At 58.3% G+C, this 24,336-nt stretch overlaps 5 protein-coding genes across 5 annotated transcripts; 1 reads left to right on the top strand and 4 right to left on the bottom strand.

Annotated features, from left to right (window-relative positions):
• The first annotated feature begins 2,216 nt into the window (after positions 1 to 2,216).
• LOC106041492 (C-C motif chemokine 4-like) lies at positions 2,217 to 3,792 on the top strand. Its single transcript, XM_013190004.3, has 3 exons — positions 2,217 to 2,378; positions 2,666 to 2,774; positions 2,952 to 3,792. The coding sequence occupies exons 1-3, from the start codon at positions 2,306 to 2,308 to the stop codon at positions 3,043 to 3,045; spliced, it is 276 nt and encodes a 91-aa protein (XP_013045458.3). The 5' UTR covers positions 2,217 to 2,305; the 3' UTR covers positions 3,046 to 3,792.
• On the bottom strand, positions 3,550 to 5,971 carry LOC106041490 (PHD finger protein 7-like). Its single transcript, XM_013189999.3, has 9 exons — positions 5,714 to 5,971; positions 5,511 to 5,602; positions 5,322 to 5,423; positions 4,921 to 5,045; positions 4,686 to 4,848; positions 4,494 to 4,600; positions 4,263 to 4,376; positions 3,911 to 4,029; positions 3,550 to 3,776 (listed from the first exon to the last, which is right to left on the bottom strand). Exons 1-9 carry the CDS (start codon positions 5,856 to 5,858, stop codon positions 3,565 to 3,567), a joined length of 1,179 nt encoding a protein of 392 aa, XP_013045453.3. The 5' UTR covers positions 5,859 to 5,971; the 3' UTR covers positions 3,550 to 3,564.
• A 232-nt stretch (positions 5,972 to 6,203) lies between these two features.
• LOC125183261 (C-C motif chemokine 3-like) lies at positions 6,204 to 7,184 on the bottom strand. Its single transcript, XM_048068198.2, has 3 exons — positions 6,994 to 7,184; positions 6,608 to 6,716; positions 6,204 to 6,426 (listed from the first exon to the last, which is right to left on the bottom strand). The coding sequence occupies exons 1-3, from the start codon at positions 7,079 to 7,081 to the stop codon at positions 6,333 to 6,335; spliced, it is 291 nt and encodes a 96-aa protein (XP_047924155.1). The 5' UTR covers positions 7,082 to 7,184; the 3' UTR covers positions 6,204 to 6,332.
• Positions 7,185 to 8,063: 879 nt separating this feature from the next.
• LOC106041491 (C-C motif chemokine 3-like) lies at positions 8,064 to 10,041 on the bottom strand. The gene is made up of 3 exons (XM_013190003.3): positions 9,144 to 10,041; positions 8,690 to 8,807; positions 8,064 to 8,339 (listed from the first exon to the last, which is right to left on the bottom strand). The coding sequence occupies exons 1-3, from the start codon at positions 9,214 to 9,216 to the stop codon at positions 8,240 to 8,242; spliced, it is 291 nt and encodes a 96-aa protein (XP_013045457.1). The 5' UTR covers positions 9,217 to 10,041; the 3' UTR covers positions 8,064 to 8,239.
• A 133-nt stretch (positions 10,042 to 10,174) lies between these two features.
• Positions 10,175 to 11,333, bottom strand: LOC106041417 (C-C motif chemokine 3-like). The gene is made up of 3 exons (XM_013189831.3): positions 11,181 to 11,333; positions 10,912 to 11,026; positions 10,175 to 10,719 (listed from the first exon to the last, which is right to left on the bottom strand). Exons 1-3 carry the CDS (start codon positions 11,251 to 11,253, stop codon positions 10,614 to 10,616), a joined length of 294 nt encoding a protein of 97 aa, XP_013045285.2. The 5' UTR covers positions 11,254 to 11,333; the 3' UTR covers positions 10,175 to 10,613.
• Between the last annotated feature and the right edge of the window lie 13,003 nt (positions 11,334 to 24,336).

Raw genomic sequence — 24,336 nt, 5'->3', positions numbered from 1 at the left:
GCAATTTTGCCTATGTGTTCACCTTCCTAACTAATAGGCTTTTTTCTTTTTGTTCTTCAAATTGTTGTTCATAAAGCTGGGTCTTCTGGGCTGCCATGTTCCTTGCAGGAATTCTGAAAGCTTCACTGACAAGAAGGCAAATTGTTTTCTTTCCTCACCCTGGCTTTTGAATTTCTCCTGTTTCTTTCCCAGATTAGAAAGTGGTCTGATTACAGATGACTTCTACCGCAGGAGAATTAAAACCAGAAGTCATTTCTTCACTCTCCCCTTAAATCAGTTCCTTATATTCAATTCCTTAAACATGCTTGAACACAAACTATCTATTTTCGCTGAGCTGCAATTTTGTGCAATTCATTGAAATATCCTCAATTCCAGTTAGAATAGGAACTACTTCATTACCGTCCAGTAAGAAGTTCCATCCGGCCCTTGTCTAAATGGAGAACTGAAAGCCCAGCCAATCATTTCTGCAGTAAAGAGGAAACATTTTCACCATTTCCATCAAAAATAATCTTTGCTATTGTGAGATCTTTCTGTGATTTCTAACAGATAACTGGCTTTAGCAGTAACCATACAAAAGCCTATGCACAGAGGTGATTGTGCTTCTACTTTTTATTGCGTTTGTCTCAGTTTCTCTGAATTTCTATGCTGTGGGATGCTCCTTACCACTATCCTTACCATTGCTACTCCTGCTTGTCCCTTGCCAAGCAGTAAGCATCAGGCTCCTGGTGTGGTGAAAGGCCAGGTCTACGTGGGGCTTGCATGCAATATGGTGATCTTTGGCATGTAACATGGTGGTCTTACTAAAAGAAACGATCGTGGTCTCCTCTCCTCATCTGGCACCTCCTGTTCAACCAGTGCTGGCCCTGAGGGATGTGCCCTTTGGGCAGGGAAAGGCTCCGTGGGGAGCGAGGGGCAGGAGGTGGAGGCTGAGGGTTGTATGGCGGCCTGCTGGGGAATGCGTGGGGTACTGCGGGCAAGGCTGGAAAAAAGAGGAGGGGAGGAAAAAAAAAAAGGAGGAAATTGCAAGTTTTGGAGTTCCTTCTGGGTGTTCGGCTACGGAGGCGTTGGGAATTACTCTTGGAGATTGCAGATGTTGCCACTTTTCAGTCATACCACAACGGCCTTGAGGTTTCATCTGCGAGGCTGTGATGAGCTGGCATCAGTGGGTGCAGGCGGAGCCTCTCCTTCTTCCAGCTCCTGCTCTGTGTCTCCTCCCTGAGGCCGGTGTATTTGCTTTTTTGGGGCTAAACCAGTACAGAGAGCCTAACTGGGATGAAATCGTCCATTTTGTGAAGAAGTGGGCAAGACGGAACTGCAGCACCTTGGTCTCAAGAGGCTGCAGACCACAGCCCAAACTGAAACCCGTGGCTGGAGAGGTGCACGTCCCCTGTTTGTACCAGGCACAGGGAGAGTGACAGGCCGGGCTGCGGCCTGAGAACACTATTGTGGTCCTGGAGCAGGCTGACAGAGCCCAGGCCCTACAGGCCGCCCGGTTCTCCACATCTCTGCAAGCTTCCAGCATGAGAATGCAGTTTGTGACAGGAAAAGGGACAAATGTGAGACTCCCTGTGACTTCCAGGTCAACCCAACCTCGTATCTGTGTTATCTTTCCTTTCCTAGATGTCCGACAAAGAGCCTCTGTTATCAGTGGAGGTGAATGTACGTGTGATACGCCTTTTTGGAGCTAGCTCTGTAGCCCCGCTGTGACCTGTGGAGCAGGTTGAAAAGTGCTGCTTGTGGCAAAACTGTGGATAAGTTTGGATTTTCCATCTGGCAGTATTTTCCTACCAGCAGTAGTGGTGCTGGCTGGATTTGTGTGTGACATGGCATCTGGGCTGGGTTCACTGACCTTCAGCAGAGCAGCTCTGCTGCCCCTGGACACAGTGGTGCTGTTGGGGCGGTGGCAAAGCAAATCCCTGACTGGAGTGTGCTGGCAGCCTGCTTGGGATTCCCATCAGAGCTCCAGATGTGGAGCCCTGTGTCCCAGCCTGGCTCTCGTCATGGGGCTTTGGGCTCCATTTCATCCCCAGCGAGCACCAAAACGGAATCCGAAAGCAGTGGTCCTGTGGCTGGAGGTTCCCCTTTTGTGGCTTCCTCGCCTTCTCCAGCTCAGCAAAAATCGGGTATCCTGACATAATTTCCTTGGTATGATGCACTCATCTTTTTTCCTTGAAACCATGTACCCGCCCAGCGGCCAGAGGATAAAAGACGGCAGTGGCAGCAGGGACCATGCATCGTGCAGAGGAGATCCCTGCAGCCACCCCAGCTCCAGCCCTGCTTGCATCCGCTTGGTCCCCGCAGCACCATGAAGGTCTCCGCAGCTGTCCTGGCCGCTCTCCTCCTCCTGGCCCTCTGCTCCCCAGCTGTGGCCCATCTTGGTAAGTCTGGGTGTCACTGTGTCCCCCTGGGGCTGGGTGCCCCATCCCTGTAAGGGAGCTTCTGGGGCAGGCGGAGAGCCCCGTCCCCCTCCCCATGGATGGGGCCCTCGTGGTGGGGTGCGGGTGATCGCCACCAGTGCTGGGGCTCAGCCTCAGGGATGGCATCTCCAGGGGTCTGTCCTTGGGGGATGCGACACGAGCGGGGGGGACAGGTGATGACAAGTCCCCGGGTGGAGCAGCTGCTGTAGTGTGGGGTCTCACTGAGCTCTGTTTCTTTGCCCCCACAGATGGCGTCCCCACCACCTGCTGCTTCACCTACCAGCACCGCCCTGTCCCGCGTGGCCTCATCGCCTCCGCCTACATCACCAGCAGCAGCTGCAGCCAGCCAGGGGTGATGTGAGTACCCTCCATTCCTGGGGTTTGGGGTGCGATGTCCAGGGCAGAGCCCTGTGCATTGCTGGGAGGGGGGACAGGGGACGGGAACATGGCTGGGGACATGCGGGGCACTGCTGGCAGGACCCCCGGCCCCCTGCTGCCCCGTCCCGGCACCCAACGCTGGTTTTCTCCCTGCAGCCTGGTCACCAAGAAAGGGAGGGAGATATGCGTGGACCCCCAGGCCCCCTGGGTGAAGGCACACCTGGAGCACTTCCAGAAGAAGAAAAACTGACCCTTCCCTGCTGCCACCGCCCCCTGGTGGGCTTAGCCCCCAGCGCCAACATGCAACAGAGTACTTGAACTGTGTCTTTCTTCAATGGGAAATTTATTCTATTTAACTTATTTAAGTTAAATTAATTGAATTAAATGTATATTTTTTTGCTATAAAAAGGGAAAATACAAAAATAATTTAAAATATATCACTATGCCTTTCAATAAGGAGCCTGTATTTCTGATGTCTAATTAAAGTGTTTCGACTGTAAAACCCCTTTGTTTGTCTCCGAACTCCCTCCCATGGCACTTCGCCCTCCCCTGGCTGGGCTCAGCTTCTGCAGAGCAACCCCTGACCTCAGCACATCCCCACTGGGTGATGTTGGAATTGTGTCTTGGGGTCCCGACACCAGTTCCTGTACGGGGAAACAGCCCCAGCAGTACCAGCAGTACAGACAGGAGGGTTGGAGCCACTGCGGCTGCTCTGCCCTGCAGTGCTCAGGCACATCAGCAAACCCACCTGTGATGTTTCACCGTTTTATTAGGGACATCCTCCAGGGTTGTTGGGCAGTGGCTGGGAGGTGGCCGAGGGGCTTTCTGTGGGCTGGGAGAGCAGCTGGGTGCCGGGGTATCCTTGCAGCATCCCAGCCTCGTGTTCCAGACCTGAACTCCCAGGAGCCGGGGTGCTGCACGAGGGTCCCTGCGCCGGGGCTGTGGGGTCTGGGTTGGCTGCTCCAGATGATACCGAGGGGGCTGAAAGGGGCAGAGAGATGAGCACAAGCTCCATCCATCACACCCCTGTGCCCATCTCCTGGTCCCATGTCTGGGACATCTCTCCAGGGCAGGTGGCCATGGTGGCCACCCTGTCCCCCAGCTGCAGCTCTCACTGGTGCACGTGTTGGCGCAGTCGCTGCACTCCCAGGAGCTGGTGTCCTCCCTGATGTCGGAGCAGCTCTGATGGGTCCCGCAGGAGCCACAGGAGCTACAGAGCAGCAACCTCCAGGGCCTGGGGGAATGATGGGACCATGGGATATCCCATGGTCACCAAGGGTCCCAGGTCTGTGGGGTGCCAGCCCTGGTGGGTTCCATCCTGCTCACACCCCAGCAGCCAGGGTTGAGCTGCCAGCATGCACCTTGTGCTGTGCTGAGCTCGGCACCCTGGGGAACCTCCGTCCCAGCCTGAAGGAGGAGACAAAAGCATTATGTCCTCGCTGGGGTGACGGGGCCTCCACCACTCACCCCGTGTCCTCTGACTGCTCCCGTCCCACTGGGCACAGGCACTGGCTGGCGTCGCAGGAGCTGTGCCGCTGGTGATGATCCTCGAAAGCCCTGTCCTCCTCCCAGGCAGCGTCCCTGCAGGAGCCGGGGACAGCTCAGTCCTGAGGGGATGAGGGGGACCCTGGGGAGGCAGGAGGGGACTGGCCAGGGTGCCTCGTGGAGCGAGGCAGAGGCAGGGGGAGGGATGCTGACCTGTCGGGGATTTTGATGCCCAGGCGAAACATCTCCTCCTGGAAGGTCTGCATGTCCTGGCAGAGCGGGCAGCGGAAATGGTGCAGGGCCGCGCTCAGCGCCTGGCCCTGGGGCAGGGGTGGCATCAGTGGGGGGGGGTCCCATGTAGCTCCCACACAGGTTTGGGTGATGCTGGGGGGCAATGTCACCCACCTGGATGCAGCGGCGGTGGAACCAGGCACTGGTGCAGGCAGGACAGACCAGGGTGTCGTAGCAGGGCCGCCTCGCCACCGCCTCCAGGCAGATGACACACAGGCTGGGGCCCTGCTGCAGCGCTCGCAGCCGCTGTGCTGGCCGGTGCTGCCAGCAAAAGGACCTGGGGGACAGGGCTGGCAGCTCAGCTCCCTGCTTCATCCCTCCTCCAGCCCCGTGGGGCACCCACACTCACTTGAACTCCCCGAAAAACTGGGAGACGCAGCCCCGCTCGATGCCGCAGGGGAAGTGGAAGATTCGGGGACACCTCCGGGCCTTGCAGGTGACCGAGGCACCCCGCCGCCGGCAGATGCAGCACGTCTGGGGACAGCAGGAGGGTGGCTGCCATCAGCGCAGTGCTCCCGGGGAGCTCAGTAAGCCCATGCCCCGCAGAGCCCACTGACATTTTGGTGGGCCACCTGGCTGGGGACACCACACCACTGATAAAGCCTTAACCCTTCTCAAAGTGCTCATTTTTTGAAGGAATGAGACTTTTTGGACAAACAAGGCTCTGGTGGGCTGTTTGCAGCTGGCTGCTGGAGCATCCCAGCCAAGGGGCATGGGGACCGAGGTGGGGACACGTCCCCCTGGCCTCACCTTCTGTGCCACCCGCTGCAGCTCCTGGTGGATGTCGGGGAGGAGGAAGCCATAGAAACCCTCTCCATCAGCCCCTTGCTGGCTCAGCCCGCTGGCGTGGTACTGCAAGAGGGAGCCGGGGGTGTGTGCAGGGTGGGCGGCTGCTAGCACGGGGTCGGGGGCCGGGGGCTGAGCCCCCTGAGGGCTCACCAGGCAGTTCTCGTGGATGCGGAGCCCGTCCTGCTGGCACGTCTGCCCAAAGACCTCGGGGTCGCCATCTGCCCGCCGGCACAGCCTGCACACTGCCGTGGGGATGGTGTCATCGTCACCCCCAGCGCCGTGCAGGGTGACAGTGGCATGTTGGGGCGGGCTGGGGGAGAGGCACATCCCCTGTGGGGATGCTCTGCGCTCACCTTCCTCCTCGGGAACATGCCGCTTCCTTTTCGGGGGGGACGGCACCTGGGGGAGCCCTGCCAGCACCCTGAGCGGGGCTGTGGGACTGAAGGGGCCGGCTGGGGGGGGTTGTGGCACCCTGCGGCGCCGGGGCCTCAGCTCCATCACTGCATGGGGCTGTGGGGAAGTCGGTAGGGTCAGCAACCGTCCCCTTCCTTGTCCCCCCTGTTTTTGGGACAAGACGGGGAGCCGAGCTGGTGGCAGTGCCCTGCACTGGGGGGGGGGGGTGATGGGTGTGTGACATGGCCCCATGCATTGTGATGGAGCAGTGAGGAACCCCAGAGGAGGTGACGTGGTGGTGATGTCAGGATGAGCGGAGCCACGACACGCCTCCAGTGTGCTGGGGGGGCTCTGAGGGACAGGGACCACATGTCGGGATGCCAGCATCACCCCACAGGGCCCAGCTCCAACCCTGGGGGTATAGCAGGGAGAGGAGAGCCAAACAAAGGGTTTTGCAGGCCAAGCACTTTATTTAGGCATCAGAGCCCCTGACTCTTGACAAGCAGTTTGATGTCTTCTCTGTCATCTTTGTATTTTGACTTTGTTAGCAGCGGTGAGGGCGGCAGCAGCAGGGAAGGGTCAGTTCTTCTTTTTCTGGAAGTGCTCCAGGTGTGCCTGCACCCAGCGGGCCTGGGGGTTTGCACATATCTCCCTCCCCCTCTTGGTGACCAGGCTGCAGGGAGAAAACCAGCGTTGGGTGCCGGGACGGGGCAGCAGGGGGCCGGAGCTGGGTCCTGCCAGCAGCGCCCCGCATGTCCCCAGCCATGTTCCCGTCCCCTGTCCCCCCTCCCGGCAATGCACAGGGCTCTGCCCTGGACATCGCACCCCAAACCCCAGGAATGGAGGGTACTCACATCACCGCTGGCTGGCTGCAGCTGCTGCTGGTGGTGTAGGCAGAGGCGAGGAGGCTACGCGGGATGGGGCGGTGCTGGTAGGTGAAGCAGCAGGTGATGGGGACATCGTCTGTGGGGGCAAAGAAACAGAGCTCAGTGAGACCCCACACTACAGCAACTGCTCCACCCGGGGACTTGTCATCACCTGTCCCCCCCGCTCGTGTCGCATCCCCCAAGGACAGACCCCTGGAGATGCCATCCCTGAGGCTGAGCCCCAGCACTGGTGGCGATCACCCGCACCCCACCACGAGGGTCCCATCCATGGGGAGGGGGACGGGGCTCTCCGCCTGCCCCTTACAGGGACAGGGCACCCAGCCCCAGGGGGACACAGTGACACCCAGACTCACCAAGCTGAGCCTTAGCTGTCGAGGCCTCAGCTGGGGAGCAGAGGGCCAGGAGGAGCAGAGCGGCCAGGGCGGCTGCAGAGACCTTCATGGTGCTGCGGGGGCCGAGCGGACGGCGAGCAGGGCTGGAGGTGGCTGCGGGGCTCTCCACTGCACGATGCTCGGCCCCTGCTGCCGTCTTTTATCCTCCGGCCGCTGGACAGGCGTGGAAATTGATGGGTGCATCGTTCCTAGGAAGTTATGTCAGGATACCCGATTTTTGCTGAGCTGGAGAAGGAGAGGAAGCCACAAAAGGGGAACCTCCAGCCACAGGACCACTGCTTTCGGATTCCATTTTGGTGCTCGCTGGGGATGAAATGGAGCCCAAAGCCCCATGACGAGAGCCAGGCTGGGACACAGGGCTCCATGGATGGAGCCCTGATGGGAATCGGGTGGATCAAGGCTGCTCCATCCTCCCTGTGCTCAACCTGCTCTAAAGCATCCGTGGTTTCCATCACTTGGAGCGTAAGGACTTCGGTGACATCAGTGCCCACCACCTCATGGTCCCATTTCCTTCGTCCTTGCAGCAGGCTGCTGACCGTCCGATGTCCCCATAGCCACCTTGGTGCGGCGGAGGGGCTCTGGTGGGAAGGGAAGGATTGTCCCCGCCTGATGCTGGCTTCTCCGAGGCTCCAGCGGGACCGGGGCCACCCCGGGGTGCCCATCTGCAGAGGCCCAGCTGGGGCTAAGGGACAGTGCCAAGCCCCCAGGCCCCCTCCTTCTGCAGCCACCAGCGTTTAACTCCTGGTTCCTCTCTGCGGAAAGCAACAACCCCCCCCAAATCCTCAAAATCCAACATTTCTCCTGTGTCTGCCTAAACTAACATCCCACGGGGCATCCTCACCATCCTTAAACCCACAGTGGGGCAGAGGCTGCTCAATGTAGGGGGGCTATGGGGCCAGCCTTCGTCTCCACCTTCACCCCCCTGGTTTCACGGCCCCACCGACACCTTCTGGGCTGTTCCCCGGTCCCTGTGGGGATGCCAACCCCTCCCAACCCCTCTCTCCTCGAGTAGGATTTAAGTCTCACTACAGGTCAGGACATGGCTCTTTATTAAGGCCACCAAGGGCTGTACACGGGTGCGGAGAGGAACAGAGGGGGGACGAAGGGGGGCAGGGGCTGGGGCTGGCCCCATAGGTTAACAAAGCGCCACGGGCACGGGCAGGTAGCGGCGAGGCACAAATAAATAGGGCGCGTGGCGGCGGCTGCTTCACACCGAGGCATTGCTCAGCTTCTGTCTCTGCAGGTACTGCTGGAACCAGGGCTCCGTGGGGTCCACGCAGAACTTCCTTCCCTTCAGCAGCTCCACTCTGGGGGCAGAGGGGTGGCGTTAGATGGGGTGACCCCCCCTCCAGCCCCAGCACCCCCCTGAAACTGCTGACTTCGGGCAATCTTAAATTTCTTTTAAACCCCGGCTTCCTTCCCATTTTTATTGGTGAAACAGGGGGTTGGGGTTGCAGGGACATTTGGAACAAAGCAGTGTGGGGGGAGGCACATCTCACACAGCACCCGGGGGGGGGGAGGATTACTCATTTTGGGGTATCCCTGATGGCAGGTGAAGCCTCAGGGAGAGTGGGCGAGCGAGGGTGAGGAGCGTGGTGGGGAGAAAGGCTGGGGGAGGGAGACTGGGGGAGGAAGACTGGGGGACCTGGGCACTCACATCACGGCTCTGTGGGAGCAGCGTGGGGACGTCTCCTGGTAGCTCCGGATGAACGAGGCAGGGATTTCCTTCTCGATGAACATCTTCTTGTAGCAACATTTGGTGTAGGAGCTGCGGACTGAGAGCAGGCAGGGCTTGGTGCTGTCCCCAGGGGTGTCACTGCTCCCCAGGCACCTTCCTGCTCCCCCTGCTCCGAGGGTTCCTGGCGTGTCCCCGGCTCTGTGGCTTTGCCCCAGGGATGGACCCCCCCCGTTTCTGCCCATCAGGAGAGCCCTAGGAACAAGCCCCTTCCCCTGGGGCATGGTCAGACCCCTCGGCACCTGCTGAAGCTTTGCCTGAGCCTATTTTGGCTCCATTTAACAGGAACGGGATACCTCCAGCACCCCAACTCCCCAACAGGAGCAGGGGCCGAAGCTGTGCCCCCGACCCCAAATAGCTCCGTGTCGGTACTTACAGGACATGCCCCAGCTTTCAGTCCAGACAGCAGCGAGCAGCAGGGCGACCAGGGTCAGGGAGAAAAGCTTCATGTCCAACCTGGCTTTGTCAGCTCCAGCGACCCGTAGCTCTTGCTTGTTTCGGGGCTACGGTGAGCTACCTGCCTCTCCTGCCTACACCTCGGTGTTATAAAGCCCCCAGGCAGCATTTCCATGACACCCCCGGACTCTCCCCGGTGGAAGAACCGCTCGTCGGTGTTCATAAAGGGCAAGTGGTGAATGGAAATTCCTCCCTCTGGCCGGTGCTGCTCCATCCCCTCCTCTCACCCAGCCTACGGCCCGGGAGGACGGCTGGAAATTCTGGTGAGGAGCCACAGCTCTGCGCCGCCGGTGATGCGCAGGGGCCAGCAATCTATTTTGGGTTCGGCTGCTGCCACCGCGACAAACCACACAGGATGATGCTCGCGCTCAGTGAAGCCCTGGGAGAGCTTCTTTTCAAAAGCCATCCCAGCTGCGATGCTGCTCTTGCGGTTCTTCACGGGGGCGAGTGGCTCCCGCTGACCCACGCAAGACCCCATGGCCGAGTGCTGGCTGCCACAGCGGTGGCCGTGCTACCCGTGGTGCCACCCGTGGTGGTGGCTGTGCCCAATGCATCTCCTCGTGGCAGCCCTGGTGTGCGGGCTGGCACCGGGGCCGGATCCTGCACCCCCGAGGGGCAGCTCTGGTTGAATTTTGGTTGGGGTCTCCGTGGGGACAGCTGGTGGAGGAGCACGGGGAGCCCCCTCCTTGCAGGTTGGCACCGACCCAGTGCTGTGCCCGCCTCTCACCCCTTTTGCTGTGGCTTCCCCAAAGCCCACGTGGACACTTCTTGACCCCGTGCACCCCCTGGATCCCTCTCCCCCCTTCTCCCACCCCCAGGACACATCAGGAATGGCCAGGACTTCATCTCTTCCCAGTGCTTTAGCGAGTCCAACGCTCACAGATGTTCTTTCACACACAGAGAAAGCCAAGAGGAGGACCTTGCCTGCTCCCCAGACACTCGCACAGCCAGTTGTTTGCATGCATAAAGTTCCCTTTAATTCCATCACCGTGCCGTACAAAAAACAAGGATGAAGCTATTCCCTCTTAACCCCTATGCTGCAGGAAGCCTGGTGAGTGCCATGCCACCGACACGCCGGTGCTGCCACCCGCAAAGCAGTTGTCCCCCGCCTGAGACCCCGTCCTGCCTTGGTCCCAGGGTGGGGGACAGCGAGAGATACAGGAGGTACGGAGCTGCCTGCGTGCAGAGCTCCAGGGTTTGGATGTCCCAGTGGGACTCTGGATCCGGGGATGGGAAAAACCCAAAGAGGTGATTGCTGGTCAGCCTGGAGCTGGGCATGGGGCTGCGATGGAAAGGACAGCCTCGATGTGCCACGTTGCCCCTCGTGTCCCCATGGCCACCTCTGCGACGGGGTCACCCTGGAGGGCCCCGCGGGGTTCCCACAGCCGCGCTAGCTGGGGATGGAGAAGGAGCTGACTGGGAAGCTCTGCTGGTACCTCTTTACCCAGGCCTTGCCCGCCTGGGCGCAGATCTCCTTGCCGCTCTTCACCTTGAAGCTGGGCAGAGAGAAGCAGAGGGCTTAGTGGGGATGCACTACGGGGCTGCAGGGCTCAGTTTTGGGGGGGCTCGGGGATGCCTCATGCCCCATCCCACACCTGGGCAGCGGAGGAGCAAGTCTGGCCACCAAAAGGAAAGAAGCAGCAACGCCTGCGTCCCTCGGTGCCACCCGAGGGGCAGGGGGTACTCACATCACTGCCTGGTGCGGGCACTCGGGGCTGGTGGCGTAGCAGGAGACGACGTTGTCCCTCTTGATTCGTCTCGTCTGGAAGTTGAAGCAGCACTTGTCGGGCATGGCCGGGGCTCCTGGGGGGACAGCGAGAGCTCAGCTCAGCCTGGAGGCCCCCATCTCCCTTCCAACCCCCCCGCATGAAGCAAACCCACCCCCATGCACCCCCTCCCTCTTCCCTGGGGTCCCTGTGCTGTCCCCGTCCCCAGTCCCGCGGGTGGCCGCGCTCACTCTGGGCCAGGCTCTGGCAGCACAGTGCGACGAGGAGGAGGAGGATGCAGAAGGCCCCGGCTGCCTTGGCCATGGTGGGCTGCTGGAGGGCTGCGGGCTGCTTCGTGCTCCCTCCTGCTTGGGATGGGGCTGCTTTTATGGGGCTGCTTCCAATGGGGCCAGCGGTTGCGTAGACAGGGGGAGGACCTGGTCCCTGGCCATGTCCCAAAGCACAGAGGGTGGGCGATATCCTTCCTCTCCCAGAACAGCCCAAGGAGGAAAAACTGCTCCTAGAACCCAATGGGGTTGGGATTTTCCAAGCTGCTGCCTCTGGCATTGGGGCTAACGGGTGGGTTGCTGCCCGAATTTGGCTCTGCACCCCAATTCCCAGGCGGGTTGCAGGACATGTAGGGCAGGACGGTGTCTAGGAGCTCTGCAGGGTGCTGGCAGCTGGATCTGCTCCCCGCAGCCGTCACAGCTGGGAGCAGCAGCCCCACGTCCATGGGAGCAGAGCAGAGGTCTGCGTCCCATCACTGCGCATCCCAGCATGGGGGCCGATGGCCAACCCCCGTGCCAGAATCCCGGAAAGCCGTAGGGAAACAGCCTCTGTCCAGCTGCAGAAGGAACATACGTGGCTCCTGCTGTTTTTTTTGGGGTGTTCTTGGCTGTGACAAGCTGGGAAACGGCAGAGGACAGACTGGGGCCTCCCTGGGGGTTTTTGCCTGCCCCAGCTGTCCGACCCCCCCCCCCCCCCCAGCCTGGACAAATCCCAGGGCTCCTGTTCCAGCTGATGACAGCCGGTGGGTGGTGGGCTGCAACCCACCTCCGCACGTCCCCGTGGCTTGGGACATCTGCAGCGGGCTGCAGGCACTGGGGTGGGTCCAGGCTGCTCCCATCCCCAGGGGAACCGGGCCCCTCCATGGCAGGACCACACCACCCTCCTGCCTCCCTCCGCTGGCTCTTCTCCAGAGCTGTTTCCCAAGGAACCAGCCTCGAGTTTTTGGCTCCCAGGTTCCCTTGATGGGGCACACGCATTTGGGGTGTGGCGAGGGGGCTGCAAGGCTCCCCAGTGTGCAAGGAAGGGGGCGTTTCATATCTCTGCCTGGCAGCAGCCCCTTTCCATCACCAGTTTAATTTCTTCCAGCTTGAGCTGACCCCCGGGAGTGGAGGAAAAGGGATGCCTGGCTCCACTTTCCCTTCCCAGAGCCGTCCTTTTCCTCTCTTAGCCCCATGGCCTGAGGTCTCCTGGCCCTGCTGCCCCTACAAGGATGGGCTGAAACCCCACTGAGCCTGGCTCCTTCCCTGGTGGGAGCACGGCGTGGCTCTGAAATGATGACCTGCTCTCGGCAGCATGGCTCGTGCTGGACGTGGCCACGGGAAGTCTGGGCTGGATCCTTGCAAGCACCAGCTGCTTCCACACAGGGGATGTTCAGCCCCCAAATTACGGTGTTTTCCCGGCAATGAGACCAAGAAACAGAAACGCAAGGAAAACAACGAAGTTTTGTTAGACTGGGAAAAAACCCTTCTCAGGACTCCCATGCATCAGGCCGGGGAAGTCCAAGGATGATGCTCCCAGCACCTGCGGCCGCCTCCGCCCCGAGCCCTGAGAGCAGGCACCAGGGTGGGCAATTTTGGGGCCCAGTGAATTTTCAGCCCCTATCGGGCCCTGGGGACGGGAGTACCCCACGCACTAGGTGACTCTGTGCAATTAATCCCCGGGAATGTCACCATTTACCATCAGTCTTGGCTTTTTCCGGCCTTCCCGGTGCCTCCGGGGTCACTTGGCCTCGGGACGGAGGCAGACCTCCAGCCTCCGCCACGTGGAGGGGGGATGTGGGCACCACGGAGCGGGTCCAGCAGCCTCTCCTTCCCTCCTGCGTGGGGCTTTTGTCCCTCTCCTTCATTGGGAGGTCCTATGGGACGCAGAGGAAGGTGGATTTGGGGACTGCAGAGGGGTTTGGGATCCCCGATGGTGCTGATCTCCTGCTGCAATCCCCCTACCAGCTCGCGGGGCGCTCCCTCAGCCCCGCGCCGAGCAGAATTCATCCTTTAGAGATGCAGAGCAGTGAAAGCTGCTGGGGCAGGCCGGCTTTCCTCCGCGGTGACAGCTGCTTTTTCAGCTGTGTTTCCACAGGCGTTATGGATGCCGCGGCTCGCTACTCGTCCCAGCTGATCGATAAACCAGGGGGACGAAGATCTAAGCGCAGCACCTGTGGGACGGGACGGCTGCTGCTGCCGGGGCAGCCAAAATAATGACTGTAGTCAAAGCATCTTCACCAGGTCGGGGCTGCTTTCCATAAAGCTGGAAGGATTTGTTTGATTGATTCCTCTCCCTTTTACCTCTCTGTCCCGGTTGGAACAGATCAGCGTTTCCATTACCTTGCCGGGGCTGATGGTGAGATAAGCACTTAATGCACACCCCACTCGTGAGATTTCCTTTCTAAAGGCTGACACGGACCCCGCTGTCCCTGGCCACCCTTGGGACTTCCCCAGCCACCGGGGGAGATGGTTTTTGCTGAGCCTGGCATGAGACCCGTCCACCTTCCCCTGGGACGAGGTGGCTTTTAGTCGCCACAACCTACACCCCTGCAGAGAGCGTGGCTGGAAACCTGGAGAGGTGCCATCATCTCCCCCAGAAAGTGGTGGAGGGTTTTTTGGTCCGAGGCTGGAAAACCCCATGGAGGCTCACTCCGAAACCCGGAGCCTGGCATTGGGAGCTGCCCCGAGGCTGCGGGGATGGGCTCATCCCCTGCTCCCAAATGTTGCTGCGAGGTGGAATCGTAAAGAAATGGGATGGAGCAGATGGCTTCACCCTTGTAGGGGGGGAATTCATTCACTGAGTCATGGCCGAGTCCTGACTTCACAAATATCCATCAGGAGCGAAGGCACATCCCAGCTGAGGAAACTGAAAACTGGGCAAAGCCAAGGGAGCTGGGTTGAATTCCTGTAAATCCCTGGCGTTCTGGGCACACCTCTTGATTTTGGGGTCAATGGCTGGTGGCTGGACTTGGGCATTCCCCCTTCCCAGCGCTGGACTGGGGGTGTGGGTCCCCTCATCCCACAGTGGGGAAAACAGCCCCAAAGGGAGAGGCTTTCCACCCAAAGCAGCAGCTGGGTGGCCTCGGGGGCTGCAGTGAGTTGCAGGCTCGGGGACCCCAAAGCAGTTCCTGAAGCCCCTAAAATAAAGACAAAAACCTTTTGTCTAGGATGATGGCTTCTCTCTGGACAGCTTGGGGAATGGTCTTTGCTGCTTCCCCCCTTGGGATGCTCTTCCCCCAGAGCTCTCCTCCCCAGACTGTCCCTGGCTGAAGTCCCTGCTCGCCCCGGGCATGCCCACGGGCGTGTGACTCATTTCCGTGTCCTTTGGTCCCCAACATCCTGGCTGTCACCGAGCAGCCCTGGCTGAAAAGCTGATTTCACACCAAACTCCTCTGCTGGAGATAACGATCAGGGCTGGGCCGCCTGAGCTGGGTGTTAGCTTCCCCCTCCCTAACCTTGGCCTTTCAAAAACCAAGAGCTGAAAACTCAGAGAAACCCAAGGCACTCCCTGCCTCTAGCTGCACCCTGACTTCTGAGCCTGCAGGCTGCAGGCGCATCATTTCCCAGCAACCCGAAAGGCAAGAAGCAGCATTTATTGGTGGGAAAAAAATAATAACAGAGAAACCCCAAAAGATAAAGTAAGATGCTCATGAAATGCTCTGCACTGGGAGCTGGGGTGAAAAAAAGAGTCAACAGCCTGGGGACTTGTTGGGATCTCCGTGTGCCTCCAGTATTGCTTCTGGGTGAAGACTGCTGGTGCCGTTTAAAGATCTCGATGTTTTTTTGCTTTGGGTGGATTTTCTCCAGGCACAAGAGCCCAGGCTGGGCAGCACTGGAGGGATGCAGGGAGGTGGTGGTGGGGAGCAGAGAACGGCATCGATGGGGAGCTCGGCTGGGTCGTGTCCTCGGTGTCCTCTTGTGTCCCCCGGGAGCTTTCCCATAAATGCTTCTGCAAGTGTTTTGGGGGAAGGTGGTGGGAAAAACCTTCCTCCCCTCCGCTCCTTTGGCTAGGCATGTCGTGCATTGAAAAATTAAAGCCAAGGGTTGGTGTGCTAATTTTTTGAATTATTTTCCAGTTTTGGGGCTGCCCGTGCAAGGCTGGGGAGAAGCGTGCCTTGCTGGGAGCCTTGCTCTCGGGCTGGAAATCTCCCCGAGCTTCGGCTGCTGTTTTCCCTCGGTCTGGCAGAAGATGTCAGTGCTGCCCAAGGAACAGCTCGCTCCGTGCCCGCTCCTCCTGCCCATCACCCGCCTCGGGCCCTGCTGGGGACCCTTTGGGGTTTTTGGGGGGCTGGAGGAGATGGGAGGCTCCAGCCAGCCCCACAGCCTCATGGCCCTGTCCTTTGGAGACCCCAGGGGGCTCCCAGCCCCATGGGAACCATCTGGGAGTTTCCTGGGATGGAGGAGGTGGAAGGGATACGTCCTGACCCCGCATCCCGTTGGGTCCCACCAGCACAGGAGCAGCCCTGCTGGGGATGCTCAGCACGGGGGAAAGCTGCTCCGTCCTGGGGAGAGAGATATGAAAAGGGATACGGGGGGGAAAGAAGCAGAGGATCCAAAATGAAAGCTTCTACCAGGCACACGTGGAAAGGGGGAGAAAATCCTCAAAAGAGCGTTGACAAGTCTGGAGGCTTCTGGGACCTCAGGTGACCAGAAAAGTAACACATCAAAGACCCCGCGTATGCCTGAAGACAGATAAAAACTCGGAGCCAAAATGTTCCATGAATATTTAACTGCCATCAATATTTAATTAGGAGATAGAGAGAGAGATTAAGAGCAAGGATACCCATCCCCTGTGAGCGTGCCAGCGCTGCCGGGCTCGGGGCAGAAGTTGGGGTGCAGACACCCTGAGGGAAGGGGAGAAAAGTCCCAAAGGCAGAGAAGAGGCTCAGACACAGCTCTTCCCGCAGCCTGGCTGGGGCATAGCGGGGTGAAGGATGCTGCCAGGGGACACAGCTGGCCCTGGTCCACCCCATTCAGGTGCCAGCTGTGCTGGTGGCAGCGCCAGGCTGTCTGCGGAGGTGCTTTAATTTGATAACAGCCCCTGGTGGCGCGGAGATGGGCGCTGCGGGCCCCAGGGGGATGCAGGGCGCTTCCCCCCTCCCCAGCCTTCATCCCTTTGAAGTCTCCTGCATGCTGTCACAGCAGTTCAGAGCAGCGAGGCGATGAACTGCCCCAGAGCTCGCGGGAAAGGGCGAAGGCTGGGGTGGGCATCCTCCATCGCTGTCATCCCCTCTGCCTGCTTGGGTGGGCAGAAAGAGCGTGCACCGGGGTCTCCATCCTGCCCAGGTGACAGTGACAAGGTGTGGTGGGGCAATGACACCCCTCCCTGCTCCTCTTTTCCTTCGTGGGACATTAAACCAGGGCCACTGAAGTCCCCAGGACAGGGTCAAGGAGGGGGACACTTATGGGGTGCATCCCTCCTGCACCCCACAGGCTAGCCTTCGGGCTGCAGCAAGAGCTGGGGTCCCAGCACAGATCAGCCCTGGGCTGTGGGGACCCCCTCAGTGCTCTGGGCTTGGTTCCCTCTTGGGCACCTCCCCAGCACCTTCCTTGCCCAGTGGCTCCATGTGCAAGCCATGAGGGGGTCCAGACCCAGTACCTTTGGGGATGAGGGTTTGGGGCTGGGACCAGACCAGGGACACACCGCACTGCCCCATCCCTGCCGTCTGTCCCGCTGCCGGTCCCCATGCCCCATCCTGCTGGGTGCTGAGCCGTGGCAGCACATCCTCATGCAGCTAGTGGCATCCCTAGGGCTTTAATCTGGGCTTTGTGCCCACCGTGATCCTCGAGCATCTCTTGAATACCGCCAAGCATGGGGCCACTCCACCTCCGCTGGACTCCACCACCTGAACAAACCCACCCACCAAGCATGACGAAGGCTCCTGGACCTTGCTCTTGTCCCCACCGACCCCGAGCGGTACCCGCAGTGTGCAACCAGCACCACCCCACCCAGCCCCACCGCCCCACCCACCGCACGCCCTGCCGCCACCCGCCGCGGCGCCCGGGGAGGACGGATGGATGCAGAAGCGCTGGGCTATAAAATTGCTTCTCGTGCAGCCCGTCGGCCGGGGGAAGCTGCCAGCAGCTCTCCTCGCCTCCTCGGGACCTGCCGGCCCGGCGATGCGGCGGTGACGGCTGCTGCTCCCCCGTATCTGGGCCATTCACCACTCGAGACTTTTAGCGCCCCGAGCAACGGCATGTACTGCTGATGAGTTCTTTCTGCTCCAGTAATTACAGTGAGGAATTTGTCGGAACGAGCTTTCTAAAACCTTCTTGTCTTGTTCTGATTTTACCTGGAGTGTAAAAAGTCATTAGTATGGTAAAACGGAGGCTGTGCTCAGCCAGCAAGCCATCCAGATAACACGGTTTACATCCACTACACTCTCAATATGCAAAATAATAATAATAATATAAAAAAAATAGCTGGCTTTATATTTTACCCAGATGGAGTTTTCCTCGATTGAAATTAGCAGGATGGGAAGGAAAGCGGAGAAGGAGGCAGGGCTGGGGGTGTGCGGGGTGTGCTGCTCTGGCTGGCCACACGCCGTAATTTTGGGGCAGTTTGGGTTTCGTCTGCCTCATTCCCTCCAGGAGCCTTCTGGTGCATGTGGCATGGTCGGAGCGGTTCCTACAGCCCCAAACCCCTGCCTGGCCCACTCTGTCCCCATGACACATTCATGGCACTGAGCCCATTGCAGCCAGACCCCAAAATGCATCTCTTACGCCCCTACAACCACCAAAACCTCACCCAGGTGATGCTGGAGGCACCGAGCATTCCCCAGCCTGCAGGGAGCAGGAAGCAGGGAGCAAAAACCCCTCCTGGCCCCACCACAGCCCGAAAACCTCCTCGTGTGTGGCTCCCGGTCCTCCCAGCCCCTTTTGGCTCCCGCGCCGGTGTACGGGATTTCAGCAGATGTCAGAGAGCGTCTGGGGCTGAGCGCCTGGGGAGCTCAGGCTTGAAATGATCCAGGAAAAATAAATAAACAAATAAAAAATCATCTCTGTAGGGAAAAAAAAGGAGCTGAGGTCAGGCGGAGTTGCGAGGCGTGTGCCTGCAGCCTGCCTGATACTTTCAGCCGGCAGCTGCTGAAAAATTAAAAAATAAATAAAAAAATATATATTCCAGCCAAAAAAATAATAACCAAAATTTAACACGATAGAAAAAGTGGTGAAGGGGATTGTACTGAGTGGGTTTTTAGCAGGAAGAGGTGGGTTTGTGAGCCAGAGCTGCTCTGGGAGAAGAGGGATGCGTGATTTCTCCCAGATCCCTCCTCAGTCTCCAGCCAGAGGATGCCACCCGGCCGGGTCCCGCCTCTGTCCCCACTGCTGTGTCACCTCTGCTCGGCTGGGAGCCCCGTGGGAGCCCCCACCCCTGTGGTCCCTGGGGTTTTGGCTGCTAGGAGTGTTGGGAAAAAAGAGATGCTTCTGTCTTGGGCTCTAATCAAAGCGCTTGGGTTTGGATTTAATTAAATGATAAGGTTTTGGGGGCTGAAAGGAAACCCTTTGGTGGGAGCCGCTTGGATTTCAGGGTATTTCCAGCCTCCCCAAAGGCTGCTTCAAAGAGAAAAGTGATTGAAAGGCAGCGCATCCATCTGCCCATGCAAAACCCAAAGCGTTCTGATTTCCTCAGCTTTTATTTTCTTTAATGAACTACTTGACAGAACTCAAACAAGTTTGTGATTTTTTTTTTTTGATATATCCAGATCCGTCTTGTTGGCCCAGAAAACCCAGGAAAGGGGAGAAGGTTGGACACCAGCATTATTTATGGGTGAAACAGCAGTTCCCCTGCCGGTGTGCCAGGCTGGTATTTCAGTGCTCAGATGGGTATCTGGGAAATGATGTTTATAAGCCAGGAAACAGACGTATCCTCTCGCACAACAAAGCTCAGCTTTTGCTTTTTCCCCTTCCCTTTTCTCCCACGAGCTGTAGTTATAGGGTGGGCAGACCCCAAATTGACAGGTGGATAAAACCAGGAGCTCTCTGCGCCAGGAGCACGTGCGGCGTAAAAGCCTTAACTGGCGATTCCCAGAAAGAGCAATGAAATAATTCAATGTGATTTGTGTGAGGCCGGTACATCGGAGCCAGGCTGGCACCAGGGCTTGCCACAGCAGGGGGATTTGGGTTTTGGGGTGCTGCCAGACCCGGCTTCAGCTTTGGTGCTGGGGAACAGCAGCGCTCATCCGGATGCTGGCTTTATTTAGCTGAAAAAAATGTAGGTTTGGGGTTGGTGGGGGAAAGAAGACACCAACCCAAGGTTGAGCTCCAGAGGGTTTGGCCAAAAAAAATAAGAAATCAGAAAAAAGTGACCCTGTGCGGATGGCTCTGTGCTCCCGGGGGGGGGGGGGGATTCGCTTTGGGCTCCACCTCTCCCCCCCAAATCTCCCCCAGCCGGGGGGTGAACGCCGACGAGCCCCATGCCTCCTTTCTGCAGAGCCTGTGAAGAAATGCAGCGTCATAACAGCGGCGACCGCAGCGCAGGGGAGGTGTGAAGAGACGACAAAGGAAGGAGCACCTGCCCGGCAGGAAGCGGTTTGCAGAAGAAAGCACAGCACCGCGACGTGGGGGCGGCTTGAAGCCCCGCTGACAGCGTTTTTCCTCTCCCCGCCGTCTCCGGGTGGCTCTAGGGAATTTTGGGTGGTTTTACGGGGCTGGGATGGGATTTCTTTTCCCCCCCGACACCCTCCGAGACCCTTCTGCACCCTCTGGGCAGTGTTAGGGCTCTGGGAGTGGGAGAAGGGAGCTGAAGTGGCTGGAGAATGCTTCCAGCTAGACACCGAGACACTTTGCATTCTCGCATTGTTTCCAGTAATAAACTCAGGTTATTACAAAAATCTATTACCATCAAAAGATGCCGATAAACCTCCAATCCTTCTGCGGCGAGGTTTTAATATTCCTCCTGGAGAGCTTTCCGCTCTCCGTGGCACCGGGTCCTTATCTTCCATCAGCCCACCTGAGCGGGCTGCGCCGCTATCAGATCCTATTTGGCATTTGTTGGGGTTGGTTTTTCATTTTAATCCCCAGTTGATTTCTTTTTTAGCGTTCCTCACTTTCTGGCTCCCGCTGGACATCGGGGCACAAAGGGCCATGGGGTTGTGGGCGTTGGGAAAGCAAACCCACAGCCTGAACCCCATTAATTACGGAGATTTTATTAATAGAGAAATTATCTGCTGCACCGGGAAAACAAACCCACAACCCAAACCCCATTAATTACGGAGATTTTATTAATAGAGGAATTACCTGCTGGCAAAGTGCGGGACTCCAGCCCTGGGGTGTGGGGGCCCCTGCAAAGAGCAATGGTTTTGGGGGGACGCTGCACCTTGAGCAGGGCTGGAAGCCCTGGAAATGGGATTTGTCACCAGTTTCTGACAGTGTTTAAAAAGGGAGAAGAGGAATTTGTTTTGGGGTAGTTGGAAACTGCTGCTGGTCTGTCCCCCCCCCGCCCCCCCAAATTGCCAGCAGGTTGAAGGGAGGTAGAGAGCGGCTCAGCTCGGTGCCTGCAGACACTGCAAATGCTGAGTTATGTGGATTGGGTGGGGATCATCAGGACAAGGCAATCTCCCAAATTTCCCACTTCCAGACACACAGTTTCACATTTGGAGGGAGGAGGGATCCTCTCCCCACAGCAAAATCCAGACAAATGCCCCCAGCTACACTGCTGGTGCCAACTGCCCATCCTTCAGCAGGGAAACCATGGTCCCCTGCACGAAATGGGAAAATATTCATCCTGGGGAAAAAAAAAATCATTTGTTGTTATATACTGGGGCTTGGTGGGAGTTTATTTCCTTCTACATGAGACTGTCTGTCCTGACACGGGGAAGCACTTGTGGATGTGATGGGCTCCCAGCCAGCAGCAGGAGAAGGGTAAGTGCAGGGCACCAGGGCAGGGTTTCTCAGCCTTTTCCATTTCCAAGCCTTCATTTTCCAGCACAGGGGAAAAAAACCCTAGTCAATATATTTATGAGACCTATGAAACCTGCGGGCCGCAGGGTCAGGACGGGCACGCAGCGCCGCTTTAATGCTTTGCTGTTCCTCCTCTTAATGCTCTCCGTGCCAGTGCCTCCCTGTGGGCATCCCAAAGCCAGCCCGCAGCGAGGGGAGGGCTCGGGGCTGCCGGGAAGCACCGAGCTGCTACTACCGCCCGCACCAAAGCATCGGCAAGTGCTGAAGGAGCAGAAGATGCTGAAGGAGCGGAAGCTGCTGAAGGAGCAGACGCTGCTGAAATCCCAAGCCGCCTACAACATCGCCCGTCGCACGCAGGGGAAGACAAACCCCGGGTCTCCCTGCTATGGGATCAGCTAGGGTCAGCCTTAGGGGTGATGTCCCTGCCAGAACGTGACCCCCTCAGCTGGCCCCAAAATTTCTCTTGGGGAGATGCTCCCAAGGCTTTCCCTTGGCTTTCCCAGGGCCTTTTCCCTGGATAACAGCACCCAGAATACTCCTGGTCTCCAAAGTGAGCTTGGAGCAGAGCATCTCCGTGTGCAGAACGATGGAGATGAGGGGTAAGGACATAAAGAAATAAGGAGATAAGGAATAAGGAAATAAATAGGGAGTAAGGTATAACGAAATAAAGAAATAAGGAAATAAGGAATAAGGAATAAGAATAAAATGTTAAGAATAAAGCATTAAGAATAAGGAATAAGGAAGGAATAATGAATAAGGAATAAGGAATAAGGAATAAGGAATAACAGAAAAGGGATAAGGGATAGGGAATAAGGGATAAAGGATAAAGAATAGGGAGCAGGGAACAGGGAATAGGGAATAAGGAATAGTGAACAGGGAATAAGGAATAAGATAGACCCACTCCCAGCCCCACGGACAAGCACTGCCCTGCTGTTGGACAGCCTGAGCCCAGCGAATCCTCCTGTAGCCAGGTCTCGGGGTGCTGCAGGCGCAGTGCAGGTTGCTGGGGGCTGCCAGAGCCACTGCTCGCTTCCAGCCCAGGTAAATGGGAGGCTGGGATGGAGGCTTAAGTGAAAAATTGCCTGCTTTTTAGTGGCATTAAAAATAGCCGGCTGGCTCCTGGGATGGCACTAATGCTCTGCCAGGTCTGGCTTGCGGCCGCACTGATAACTGCGGCGCCGGTGAGTTCTCCGGAGGGCTCAGCGCCGGCAGACGGGGAGCCAGCGAGCCCCCGGGGCTGCCGCGGTGGGAGACGGTGGTGGTGGGGGGCCTGGGCCAGCGTCAGACCCCGTCGGACCCGGGGGTGCATCCCCATCAGGGGCTGCTGCTAATTACCGCTAATTGCAGGGCCCCGCAGACGCGCCGGGGCAGCTGTTTGGTACCTCTCGGAGATGTCTCCGGTGCTTTTGGAATATCAGATTGCCAATAAAAGCTGTGCAGAGTGCCGGAGGCAGCTCCTCGGCTTGATGCCGTGTTTTTATGCCCCGATTCGGGTGATGGGTCCAGCTTGGGGCTGCGATAGCTTCGGTGCCACGACCCTGCGCAGCCAGCAGCGAGTGCTGGGCACGGCAAAGGCTTCACAGGCAGCGGGGCTGGAAACCTTCCTGCCCCTCGGTTAGTGGGAGAGACAGCTCAGGGCTCGTGTCTTGCACTGGCTTTAGGTTTTCCTTTCAGAAAACCAAGAAAATATATAAATAAATAAAGCAACGCTGTTAGCCACCTAAGGGGGAACCCCTGCGTTACTCCTCCCTCCTTTTTGGGGAGAAAGATGCTCAAAGGGGTGAGAAAAGGGTTGGACCCCCCTAACCCTGTCCTTTCCGCCCTCCTGATCATCATCCAGTGCACGAATTAAGTGTTGAAGCTTCTCCCTCTGGTGGCCGGGGGCTGCTCCCAGTTAGGCGGGTGCTGGTCCCAGCTTGGGGGGCTGCAGCCCCCGAGGAGGATGGAGGCCCGTGGGGCTGGGCAGGTCCGTTTTGGGGGATTTCTCTTGGGATTTCCCCAGAGCTGACTCAAATCATTGCTGTGCACTGGACACGGCTGGTTTTGGGATCCCCTTGCTCGGGGCTCAGACACAGCCCTGGCATCTCAGAGGCGAGTTATTAAGAGGGGTAGTGCAAGGGGGTGCCACCTGAATTAATTGGGATGATAATTAATTAAGATCACTAATGGGTGGGGCTGGGCAGGTGCTTTCCCTGCAGAATAACCCTGCTGGGGGGGATTTCTGCCCCCAGCCCCTGGCCCAGCCCTGTGTCTCCCCCTGCCCTGTGTCCCCCCACCCTGGGAAGGGCTCTGGGGACCATCCTGGTGGTGCTCAGCACCTGCACCGAGCCGACCCGGGGCCTCTTGACAGCTTCTGGAGGGGGAACATAAATCTTTCAAGGCTGAAAATGTCTTTTTTTTTTTTTTTCCATTCTGGGTGAGGAAAATGGATTTTTTTTGCAACTCCCTTCAATGTCACTGGTAGCAGGAGACGCTGTTGGTACACCGCAGACCCCCTCGCTGCCCAGCCGAGCGGAAACTTGCTGCCTTCCCCGGCGTGAACTTTGGATGCTTTTTCTTTTCCTCGTTGCCTCGTTTGTTTGGGAGAATTTGCAGCACCCCCACTTCAGGGCTGCCCTGAGCTTGGGGAAAACCAGGGGTTACGGGCAGCTCCGGGGTGGGGAGAGATGGACCCTGGTGGCTGCATTGTGTTTTTTGGGTTGTTCTCTGCATGCTCTGATGTTGTAAAGTTGATAACTTCACCCCGGGTGATGCCTGGTGATGTGGAGAGGGAATTGTGCAGCTTTGGTGCCACGCCGTCCCCTGGGACAGCCCTGGGCTCCTGCACTGCAGCCCGTAGCAGCCACCAAGCACAGCTCCTCTGCTCCGAGAAGTGCATTAAAAAGATGCTGCAAAGTTAAAATTAAATCATCTGCTGCCGGGCTCGCAGACCGGGGGCTGAAACCCAGGAAGGCACCAGGGAAAGGGCAGAGGAAAGCTGGCGAAGGGGGTGCACCCGTGCTGATTTGGGCATCCCCCGCAGACCGTGAGCAGGGCTGAGGCAAAGAGAGGTGACAAAGGCCACCCTGCCTGCCGGTGGCAGGGTCTCAGCCTCTTCACCTGCTTCTCGCAGAGCCCTCAGGGCTGTTGGAGCCTGCAAAGCGTGGGCACGGGGCGCTGGAGCGGGCGGGGAGCAGGCAGCGGGCAGCAGCTCGCGGTGGAGCTGAGTGCAGGGAGCCTGCGGTCTTCAGCTGAGTTA

The sequence above is a fragment of the Anser cygnoides genome, chromosome 18 (genome assembly GCF_040182565.1).
Source record: "Anser cygnoides isolate HZ-2024a breed goose chromosome 18, Taihu_goose_T2T_genome, whole genome shotgun sequence".
NCBI classification, from domain to species: Eukaryota; Metazoa; Chordata; class Aves; order Anseriformes; family Anatidae; genus Anser; species Anser cygnoides.
Note: the sequence above shows the minus strand (reverse complement) of the source record. Positions and strands in the feature narration are given on the sequence as shown.

Bases quoted from the DNA above. Each gene is read 5' to 3' on its own strand.
- LOC106041417 (XM_013189831.3), bottom strand. From the start codon at position 11,253: ATGGCCAAGGCAGCCGGGGCCTTCTGCATCCTCCTCCTCCTCGTCGCA. The intron at 11,027-11,180 runs GTGAGCGCGGCC...CTGTCCCCCCAG, and splicing joins CTGCCAGAGCCTGGCCCAGA to GAGCCCCGGCCATGCCCGAC. The intron at 10,720-10,911 runs GTGAGTACCCCC...CTCTCTGCCCAG, and splicing joins TGCCCGCACCAGGCAGTGAT to CTTCAAGGTGAAGAGCGGCA.
- LOC106041492 (XM_013190004.3), top strand. From the start codon at position 2,306: ATGAAGGTCTCCGCAGCTGTCCTGGCCGCTCTCCTCCTCCTGGCCCTC. The intron at 2,379-2,665 runs GTAAGTCTGGGT...TTGCCCCCACAG, and splicing joins CCCAGCTGTGGCCCATCTTG to ATGGCGTCCCCACCACCTGC. The intron at 2,775-2,951 runs GTGAGTACCCTC...TTCTCCCTGCAG, and splicing joins TGCAGCCAGCCAGGGGTGAT to CCTGGTCACCAAGAAAGGGA.
- LOC125183261 (XM_048068198.2), bottom strand. From the start codon at position 7,081: ATGAAGGTCTCTGCAGCCGCCCTGGCCGCTCTGCTCCTCCTGGCCCTC. The intron at 6,717-6,993 runs GTGAGTCTGGGT...TTGCCCCCACAG, and splicing joins GACAGCTAAGGCTCAGCTTG to ACGATGTCCCCATCACCTGC. The intron at 6,427-6,607 runs GTGAGTACCCTC...TTCTCCCTGCAG, and splicing joins TGCAGCCAGCCAGCGGTGAT to CCTGGTCACCAAGAGGGGGA.
- LOC106041490 (XM_013189999.3), bottom strand. From the start codon at position 5,858: ATGGAGCTGAGGCCCCGGCGCCGCAGGGTGCCACAACCCCCCCCAGCC. The intron at 4,849-4,920 runs GTGAGTGTGGGT...CCTGTCCCCCAG, and splicing joins CAGTTTTTCGGGGAGTTCAA to GTCCTTTTGCTGGCAGCACC. The intron at 4,377-4,493 runs GTCAGCATCCCT...CGGCTCCTGCAG, and splicing joins GGCATCAAAATCCCCGACAG to GGACGCTGCCTGGGAGGAGG.
- LOC106041491 (XM_013190003.3), bottom strand. From the start codon at position 9,216: ATGAAGCTTTTCTCCCTGACCCTGGTCGCCCTGCTGCTCGCTGCTGTC. The intron at 8,808-9,143 runs GTAAGTACCGAC...GCCTGCTCTCAG, and splicing joins TGAAAGCTGGGGCATGTCCT to TCCGCAGCTCCTACACCAAA. The intron at 8,340-8,689 runs GTGAGTGCCCAG...CTCTGCCCCCAG, and splicing joins TGCTCCCACAGAGCCGTGAT to AGTGGAGCTGCTGAAGGGAA.